This window comes from Triticum urartu, chromosome 1A (genome assembly GCF_056163025.1).
Source record: "Triticum urartu cultivar PI428250 chromosome 1A, HENAU_Tu73, whole genome shotgun sequence".
NCBI lineage: Eukaryota > Viridiplantae > Streptophyta > Magnoliopsida > Poales > Poaceae > Triticum > Triticum urartu.
In genome coordinates, this window is record NC_141873.1 from 43,968,363 (window position 1) to 43,979,053 (window position 10,691).

General features: G+C 46.3%; 1 protein-coding gene across 1 annotated transcript; it reads left to right on the forward strand.

Annotated features, from left to right (window-relative positions):
• Window positions 1-775: 775 nt before the first annotated feature.
• LOC147989826 (CASP-like protein 4D1) lies at window positions 776-1,874 on the forward strand. The gene is made up of 3 exons (XM_087515649.1): window positions 776-1,075; window positions 1,219-1,354; window positions 1,495-1,874. The coding sequence occupies exons 1-3, from the start codon at window positions 924-926 to the stop codon at window positions 1,741-1,743; spliced, it is 537 nt and encodes a 178-aa protein (XP_087371775.1). The 5' UTR covers window positions 776-923; the 3' UTR covers window positions 1,744-1,874.
• Window positions 1,875-10,691: the final 8,817 nt, after the last annotated feature.

Here is a 10,691-nt window from a genome sequence, read left to right on the forward strand (position 1 = left end):
CTGGCCCGTCACCGTTGGCCTTTTTGTGACCGCCGCTGCTAGGCATTCCTTCAGTAGTGTCTAGAATTTAAGCATGTTGATGAACCTTTTTTAATACATTAGAATCACAGATGCCCACATATACGCATATACACTCACACATGCACACACACATTCTATCTCTATGGGCATCTTTGAGATACTATGATTGACGAGGTGAACACATGCACCTCGTCGTCGATGGAAACGTCTTCTTTCACTGAACAAGTATCGCGAAAAAGACTAAATTAAATCCAGAAAAATGTGAGCACCAGGGCAAAGTCTAAGACTTGGACCCTGATGAGCTGGTTCCACCGTGGAGGTACGAACCTAAACATTTAAGTCCGTGTTGATAAACCTTATTAACAAATATATCGGTATCATGCCTTGTGTGTGATTATTACATTTGAGTTCCCGTTGATAAACCTTATTAACAAATATATCGGTATCATGCCTTGTGTGTGAATTGTGATTATTTGATCCTTGATACTCGACTATGCGCAATGTTGGATGAGAAAAACATCGGACGTGTAGCATTGCTATTGTGCCACGGTCCAACTTTAGAACTTCGTAGCAACATACATGTACTACCTTTCTTTGGCAGCTACGCACGGAGGCAGATCTTGCAGTGTCCGCGTCAGCTGCCGACCCGGGATGACCTCGACCGTGAAATTGCTGCGCGCTTGCGTTGGCGGACACTTCCATGACAAATGGCACGGATAGGCAACGTCGCGTTGCGTGGCCGGAGCTAAGACAAAGCTACAAACCACGCCCCGACGGCGGCCGTCTCTGTCCGCGCGTCTGTGTTGGGAGTTAGGCCGGCTCAAACCAAGCTACAAGTACCTTAGCTATACGCTGATCGAGATCAGGAGCTAGGAGCTAGATCGGCAGCAGCTAGGATCGCGATGGCCGTGTCACGGCGGACAGGGTGGATCGCCGCCGGCCTCCTGGCGCGCCTGCTCACGGTGGCCGTTCTGCTCATGTCCGTGCGCTTCATTCTGGCCAACTACATCCACTGGGACCATACACAGGGCATCTACAAGCTCCAGAGCTACACGTATGTACTCCTCTATATCCGATGTATATTCTAGTTCTAGCTAAGCCAGCGCGTAGTACTACGTACTGCGTCGCTTGCTCTTGCTAACCTCTGAGACGGGACGAGTTCTGATATGGCATGGCAATGGCATGGCGCGCGTGCAGGTATGTGGTCGCGTCGGCCGTCGTGGGGGCGGCGGGGAGCGTGCTGCAGATACCCGTCGCCTTGTACCTGCTGTGCAAGAGCAAAAGGGCGATACCCAGCGCCATGATCCTCGACATCAGCATGCACGCCGACATAGTAAGTTGCTGCTCTAGCTATGGCTAGCTACCTTAATTTCTCGTGCAAAGCTCCTGACCCCCTTTGGTTAAGTACTCCTACATGCCAACGACTCGTGGACATGGTTATGATAATTTCATCTTGCATGCCACTGCGCGCAGGTGATCAGCGTCCTGCTGGCAAGCGGCGTCGGCGCCGGGTTCGGCGCGACCAACGACGTTCTGCGCTACGTCCGGGCGAGCAAATGGGAAGGCAGGCAGCAAGAGAAGCAGGCTCTCATCAACTACTACAACAGGGCGATCATCCCCGTCGTATTCCTACTCGTAGGCATGGTCCTCTCCATCTGCGCCACCGTCGTCTCCGCCAGGCTCCGCGCTAGGGCCATGAACGATTCTGAAGGTGGAGCCTGATCGATCAATTTCACACAAAACAAGTTGGATTCATCCTTTGTATTGCCCTATTCAGGCACTGTCAGCATGTGGCGCTATGTTTGTAATGCAGAATATTTTCTTCCAAGGGTTGAATTTCCACATTAATGAATTATGAGACAGTAGAAACGGCGCCTGATTCCTGCCTTTCTATTTGCTGATTCTTTATTAGCTTACAACTTTGCTGAGGCCAATGATTAGTCTCTCTGCTCTTCTTGTTGATCAGCAGTCAGCTTGACCATTTAACCTATAAATCTCGCTAGCCTACCTGCCATTCTGGAGCTACCGCGTGCGCCAAGCCTGTTGGACCGCATGATTCCTTTACTGTCGCTCTATTTTGACTGCTGGCGCTGGGTCAGCCGTCAATTCCTTTTTACAATCGCAGCTGCTTCAGTGGATGACGGGTGGGGCTCATGAAGAGAGAATTAGGTGGTTTCCTTTCGAGTTTGCGTACGTGAAAGTTTTACCGCAGCGGGGTCGATGGGAACGTCCGGTGGATTTTGCGTGCGCTAGCTGTGAAACCCTACAACCAATCTTCACGCTCCTCGAGCCCCATGTCCGGGTCCTCCCCCACTTTTCACTCCCACGCTCCCCATGCATCTGTATTGGTTTTGTTCATAGTTCTCTCCAGAATCACTTGTATTGAGTTTTGTTCATAGTTTATCATCGAATCACTCAACTCATGCCTTGTTTGGTTCTAGTTTTATGCATGATTATAGAAAGGAAGAATCACTCAACCCGTCGCCGTGTACCTACTGTGCAAGAGCAAAAGGGCCATACCCAGCGCCATGAGCCTCGACATCAGCATGCACGCCGACATAGTAAGTTGCTGCTCTGGCTATGGCTAGCTACCTTAATTTCTCGTGCAAAGCTCCTGATCCCCTTTGGTTAAGTACTCCTACATGCCAACGACTCGTGGACATGGTTATGATAATTTCAGCTTGCATGCCATGCCACTATGCGCAGGTGATCAGCATCGTGCTGGCAAGCGGCGTCTACGCCGGGTTCGGCGCGACCAACGACATTCTTCTGCAAACCATGTTACTCCCTTCGTCTCTGTGCATCAGGCATCTAATGAAAATTTAATAATCCGAAAACACTAAGGAGCGTAACAATAGTGCTAATTGCATGCATATTAATTAGACCTTATTTATTAATTGAAGCACGAGCGAGAGGTTGAGAGAGAGCCTTGAATGTCTAACTTGCCATACATAGTGTTCCGTGTAGCCGAGTTCACCCTCGATCAACTCATGGCTAAGATTTGATTCTCCCTCTTACCTCTTAGGCGCCATTTCAAAAATCCTTGATGAAGAATAGATTGAGCACTTGAGAGCTTCCTTTTTATGTTTACAAAAAAGTGACTTAAATGCTGGATGAAGAATAGATTGAGCACATTAGCACTTCCTTTTTATGTTTACAAAGTGACTTGAACAAAATAGAAGAAACACACAACCATAATGCCACTTCCCTAGTTTGCAGTTAAGTCAGCCCACGACTTATTAGGCAGTTTACTTTTAAAAATGGAGATGACAAAGGAAATAATATCCAGCACAAAAGAGAATATTGTTCCTTTAATATAAACTTGAGTAACATAACCATACAATAGAACTATATATATCATAAAGAGACACACAAAATAAATGCTTAATTAAGGAACACATGAATCAAACCACGTGATGTATGTTGAACTAGAATTGAGCTTGGATATGGTCTATGATGTTCTTGTCCACCTGGAAGGCTTTGGCAAGGATATCATCTGAGATGGTTTGCTTGGATCCAAAAACCGCATTGGCTATGGTGATCACACCGGGGTTCTTGCTGCTTAGCGCCGCAATGGATATCGCTTCGTTGTTTCCAATGTTAAACTGAAAGTGAATCAACCCTTGCGGAAACACAAACACGTCCCCTTTGTTCAAAACTTTTGAGAACAACTTGTTCTCAGGGTTTGAAGTCACGAAACCAACATAGAGTGAGCCTTCCAACACTGTCAGGATCTCGGTTGCACGAGGGTGAAGGTGCGGTGGGTTTTGACCATAAGGTGCATAATCAATACGCGCCAATGAGACACCCAAAGTGTTCAACCCGGCAATCTGTGCCACGTTAACTGCAGTCACAACGGAGCCTTGCTTGTTGCTCGTGTTCCCGACCATGTGGAGGCCAGAGAAGTAGAAGTCCTCTACCACTGCGGTCTTTGGGTCTTTGCATGCGAATCCATTGACAAAAACTGCACATATACATATACAGATTTCGAGCAATTAATAACTATGGATTGGCACAAATAAGTAACTAGGAACATTTCACTGCACATATGAATGTGTAATTGTACATACCTTGAGATGTCTTGTCAGCGACGCAGAAATCCTGAAGCTGGCCCGGGTCAGAGGCAAGAGCACGAGAAGCCGACAAAGCTAACAGGGCAAGGAGGAAAAACTTTGTTGGATGCGAACGTTGATTCTCACTAAATCAAGTGTGTTTGATCAGGTAGAGAAGAACTGCTTGCGCTCGTGCTGCACAGTGATGCTTCAAAGGGTTGGAGGAGACCGGTATATATAGGGACATGGAGGAAGATCTTTTGTGTTTGTTTTGTTGGTGCGCATGTGGATATGAAGGAAATAGTCTTCACTAGCTTTCTAATTCCCAAGTCTAAAGCGTGTTCCTGGCCGGCCTTCCTGTGACGGCCAACTATTAGATCACACCATCTCTTTTAATTTCTCTGCATTGTTTGAACAGGTCATATTCGTAGCTTGTACTAGCTCTCTTGTCTTGTGTCTTGTCTCCACACTTGAACCAGATGGAACTTGGCCATGCAGCCATCAACCTAAAGGATTAAACACATTGACGAAAATTGCTTTGGAGCCCGGCCCCCATGGAGGCCTCCAAATTCAAAATTTAAATTTCATCAAAATTCATATTTTTATGTTTCAAAAAAATCTGAAAAAATATAGATATTTATGAAGGCATAACACACACGTGTGTAAAATTTCAGGGCAAAATACGTTGAAGTTTGAAGTGAGGGCTTTGCAAAAAAACTCTAGCGCTTTCTAATAGATGATACTATTTATCCTTCCAGGCCATGAATTTCTCTTTTTTTGTACATATCGCATTTCAAGGTATTTCACCCTAATTTGCACACATACATATAACATCCTTGTTTACTTACATAATTTTTTTCCAGATTTTTTTGAAACCGAAAAGCATGAATTTTGATTTTTTTTTCAAAATTTTCAAGTTCCAGTGAGCCCGGTCACCAAAACAACGTTCTCACTATTAAAGGGCTAACTTGTAAACACACCTGTAACGGTAAAACACAGTAATAGAAAATGCTTGTGTGCATGAGCAGGCCAACACAAACGCGTTCGTGGAAAGCTTTCTATCTCGGGCAGTGTTTGGTAGGCTGCATTAGGTCTAGCCAGGCCCCGCATGGAATGGAATTAGACTATTTTGTTATGTGGGCTGCATTTGTTTCCTGACCCACACGAACTTCAAAGTAGTTCTGGGCCTGCATCCGGAGAAATGGCCGAATCGGCCATTTTTCGCGAGGCAGGCTCGCTCGAGTCACGTGTGGCGAGCGCTGCACGCGTGGGGAAGCATGGGAGACAATGGGACGTCTCATAACTCCACACCCTCTCTCTAGTCACCTCCCACGACAGTTCACGCACTCGCTCTCTTCCTTCTCACCACCGCTTTGGTGTCTCTGATGGCAGAATCACCGTTGCCCCCCCCATTCCCATCATTTCTGGTAGCAACCCCATCCAGGAGAGGTGGATTGCAGGCTTCCCCTCTTCCGGATGGGATCTCGCCGCGGTTCTCCGGGCTTCGTCCCCTTCTACACCATGTCGCCGCGTGCCCCGGTTCCGCCACCGGTGCCGCACCTCCTATTCTTGGGCTCAACGAGGCAAGGTTTCAAACCCCGCCGCCCGCGGCCTTGACTAGCCCGACTTATGGGGGTATTTTTGCCCCCATTCGAGGGTTTCTCCCCCGCGTCCGATGCAAGGGGAGGGGAACTCGAGGACGTGGCGCTCATCCTCCAACCGGCGCGCGACGAGGACCAGGGTCACGGCCCTCGGAATGTCCGGCTCGTCTTTAACAACGGTATCACCTCTGTTCCTACCAGGGTTTTCTCCATGGTCATCGTACACTACACTGGCATCCGCTCCATTAAGCTTCAGTTCTCCCCCTTGCAGATGAGTTCGTAGTTAGGGTTCTTACAGTAGTTCTAGTAATGGTAGATTTGATTATTCATAGTGGATTAGATTGGACTCGATTCGGTTCAATCAGATTCAATCTGAATCCACTACATTTGGGTTGAATTAGACCAATGCTAGTGTTGATAGTGGTTAGATGAGAATACTGATGCCTTAGTCATGCTAGATTGATGTATATGGGTCTGTTCTTGCAACATTGTTACTGGCTATGGTAGATTGGTTTGTTCATGCGACATTCTTACTGCCTACAATGGTACTTTGGTGTTGTTTTTTCCTGTTTTGGTGTTGTTCTGGCTGTGTAAGTGTGTATGTTGCCACATTGATAGTGCCTAGGCTACATGATTGCATGATCATCATAGGACAATGCACGTGCAGGCTAAAGGGCAACCACGTGGGCAACCGGTGCTAAAGGGCAACCACGTGGCACAAGCCAGCTCCGGGGGCAGGGAGCCCTTTAGTACCGGTTGGTGACACCAACTGGTATTAAAAGGTTGGGGGGGTTGGGTTTATGATTTCTTTTTCATTTAATTTTGTGTTTTCCATTTAATTCTTTTTCGTTTGCTGGTATTTTACGATGCTACATATTGTACACATTATGCATACTCCCTTCTTTCATCTATATAGGGCCTAATGCATTTTTCGAGGCTAACTTTGACCAAATGTTAGAGCAATAATATATGACATGCAACTTACATAAAGCACATCGTCAAATTCATATGTGTAAGAAGCTTTCAATAATATAATTTTCACATTATGCATGTCATGTACTATTAATCTTGTCAATAGTCAAATGCGGTCTTAAAAAACGCATTAGGCCCTATATAGATGGAAGGAGGGAGTATATATAAATAGAATTTATAGTAGAACCGATCATATATATATATATATATATATATATATATATATATATATATATATATATATATATATCATCGAATGTCTCACAACCACCATTAATTCACACATATATACACACATGTATATATGTATACAATTAGGTAGCTATATACTATTTCTCCTAATTGGTGCCTTCGGAGCCAGTGGCATTAGCCTAATTGGTGCCTTCGGAGCACGATGGCAATTGGAAGTGGTTCATGGGGGCGGTAGTGGGTACAAGTATTCTCCTTTGTGATCTATGACCTGGTCGAGCAAAAATCCCGCTATTTACTCTTGAATTGCTTCTATGCGGTCCTCTGCTAGGAGCTGCTCCCGCACCTCTTTGAACTGTTAAGAAGGAGATCAATATGCATGTGTATTAGTTGTGTGACTAGATATCGATAATGGTGTAAAAATTATGAATAGTGTTCTGACAAACATACCCACTCCTGTCTTTGAGATCTGCTCCTTTCGGACGGCATCATGCGAATGTTCTCGCAAACGTAGTATGCACACAGATTATTCCCCAGCGCCTACTTCAGGGCCTTTACGAGAATGGAATTTGATCAGATAATAATTAATCAAGCATGATAATTAAAGAGATGGCAGCTAGCTAGCTAGTACTACTTAATTACTTACCTTGGGTCGATACCATTTCAGATTTCGTTTCCATTGGCCTGGAGTGACGCTGATGAACTTTCCCCAAGCCTTGCCCGCCGACAAAGAAAATGAATAAATGGGTTATTAAATAGTTGTTATCATGAAATGACGAACTAATTAAATAGGCCGAGATATAGTTAATAATGATTGAAATTACCTGTCGACTATCCCCTTCACGATGGTGTAGTCACTTGCTTTCTTAAGTAGTGAGTCCAGTACTTCAACTGTTCATTCATCAACTTTAATGATTAACAAGATCCAGTGAAATCTGCATGCACACACGTTTGCATGTCTTAATTAAGCGGGCATATCTAAGAAAAAACATGTAGCTAGCTAGTAGGCAAAAACAGAATTTGTAGTACAAGACAGTGTGACTCACTCGAAGTTGTAAGGTAGTAGTATATCTTCATTGTATTTGAGGCGCTTGAAGAACTCTAGCATGCTTTCCTCTACACTTTTTTCGTAATATGGATCTAATTTCCATGTGTATTCATTAATGGTATTTGGGTCAACGAACCCAATGCCATAGCATCTACCTTTTTTCATTTCATAAATCTTCATCCTGCATAATACCACAGAAAAGAATATAGTGAGGATAATTACAGGTAATGATTGATCAAAATGATCACTACAGCTAGCTTGAGACTTAAATTAAAGAAAGAAATCACTTACAGACAATAGCAACTGACGATAGATTTGTCGAGTGCGTCTTGATTGTATAACTGAAATAGTCCTGAATACTCAACGAACACAGTTTTCTCATGGTAGTAATGATCCTTCTTGACATTCACCATAAGGGACTCTCGATTGGAAATCTTGGTAATGTCCATGTACCATTGATGCAATTCATACATTCTCGTTGCGAGCTTTTTGACCTCGTCTGGCTCGACCAAAGGTTGGCCCCGCACATATTTCCGTTTTATTTCCTCCTCTGTAATCAGAGACATGGGCTCGATATCGAGGAGTTGTCCAACAGTGATCATGAGCCTTTTAGCCTGCTCAATATACTCCTCGGTTATTACCACATCGCCCAGCCCAGGAACGTTAATGGTTTGCCCACAATAATATTGGACGCGCGTACTCTCATGTGTTGTTGGCACAACAAGCGGGGGGATTGATTGCGCCGCCTGTTCTCCCAGTTGAGGAACGGTTTTACCGCTCCTTTTGCCAGCTGATTTGCTCGAGCTCGAGCTTGCCTCTTTCTGTAGACGTGCTCGATTTAACTTCCTGAGGTGGCGCTCATAGTCTGTGTCAACAGGCTTGGGAGCTGGTGCTCTAGCCATACGAATGAAGTGGTCAATCTTTTCCTCAGGCACTTTCTCCCTTGGCGGCGGTGGCGGTTTCGGTGCAAAATGGGCTTCCACCTCGGCCTTCGATATGGATGCGTTTTCCTCCTCGGACTTGTCGTAAGGCCTCCACGGAAGAGGCGCGAGACTTCTTGGACCATACTGAGATCGCTTGCCTCCGCCAGTACCTCCAGTACTACCTCAACTTGTATCGCTACGCACCATAGCTGAGGCGGCTCTCTTCCGTGATTGTTGAGGCGGCGAAGACGGCTGACGTGGCTGAGTTGGAGGAGGAGGAGTGGCCTGAAGCTGTGCTGGACTTGGAGGAGGAGTGGCCTGACGCTTTGCCGGACTTGGAGGAGGAGGAGTGGCCTGAAGCTGTGCCGGACTTGGAGGAGGAGTGGCCTGACGCGTTGGTGGACTTGGAGGAGCGGGAGTCTGCTGACTCGATGGCGGACTTTAACGAGGAGTCAGATGACGCGGTGTCGGTGGCCTTCGAAAGATGATGCAATCCTTTCTCCATAGGATGATACGATGGTTGGACTCTCCCAGTGTGTGCTTCTCGTCATCTCCAGGAATGTCAAGCTCTAGCCCTGAATATTGGTCCACCACCTCATCAACCAAGACACGAGCATAGCCCACTTGAATCAGATTGCAATGGAAGGTTACCTCGGGGGGTTTGTAAAAGTAACGGCGTCCGCCACCTTCATGGATATGTTCTTCATTTTGAAGTGTAGCTCGCAGTTAGTGTTCTCCATGATGTCATCCACTGGGTAGCTATCCAGCAATGCGTCGCCCGGGGCGGAACCAATGCTGCTTCTCGGCATGGATGGGACGGTGCTATCCAATGCTGGATCATCCGCTAGCTGCTGCAGCTGCTGAGACCTCCTTTGCTAGCTAAGTGAGTCGATCTGCTCCTGTTGCCGCTGGAATTTGACTGCCAAGTCCGCGTGCGCTTATTCTAGGACTTGAAGGCGTTCATAGTCCAGCTTCCTCTGCTCTTCCTCCATCTTCCTCTTCTTCTCCTCCGCAATCTTCTTTCTCGCACGGGTTCTGTAGTCGGCGTTCCAGTCCGAAAATCCCTCATACCACGGAATAGCGCCCTTGCCTCGTGTTCTTCCCGGGTGTTCAGGATTTCCCAGGGCATGCATAAGCTCTTCGTTCTCTCTGTTGGGCTGGAACACCCCCGATCGAGCCTCTTCTATTGCAACAAGTAGCTTATCTTCGCCTCCGTCCAGACATGCCTTCTTCGAAACTTTGCCTGTCTTCGGGTCCAACTCCCCCCCATGCGCATAGAACCAAGTCCTGCACCTGGGGGGCCAGCTTAATGTTTCTGGAGTGACACCTGCATCCTCCGTCTCTTTCTCAGACTTATCCCACTTAGGCATTCCCACCGCATAGCCACCTGGCCCCAGCTTATGGAACTTATCCTTTTTTGCGGCATTGGCCTTGTTTATTCTCGACCGTTCCTTAGATAATTCCGAATCCTTGAATTTCATGAAATCGTCCCAATGAGCACTTTGCTTCTCTAGTGTTCCCTCAAATACTGGAGTCTTCCTTCCTCCCTTGACGTACTTGTCCCATACATGATTATTGTGGTTTTTGAATGCAACCGCCATCTTCCTAAGAGTAGCGTCCTTGACTTTCTCCACATCTGCATCTGTGAAATGATCTGGTAGGGTGAAATGTTCCATGAGCGTTTCCCAAAGCAGAAGTTTTTGTCTATCGTCGACAAAAGTAAGATCTGGACGTGGCTTTGCTGGCTCTATCCATTCTTGAAGGGAGATCGGTAGTTGGTCCTTCACAAGAACTCCGCACTGACGAATGAACTTGTCCGCAATCTTCTTAGGCGCTAATGGTTCGCCATTAGGTTTGATGGCCTCGATATTGTACTTTATGCCCT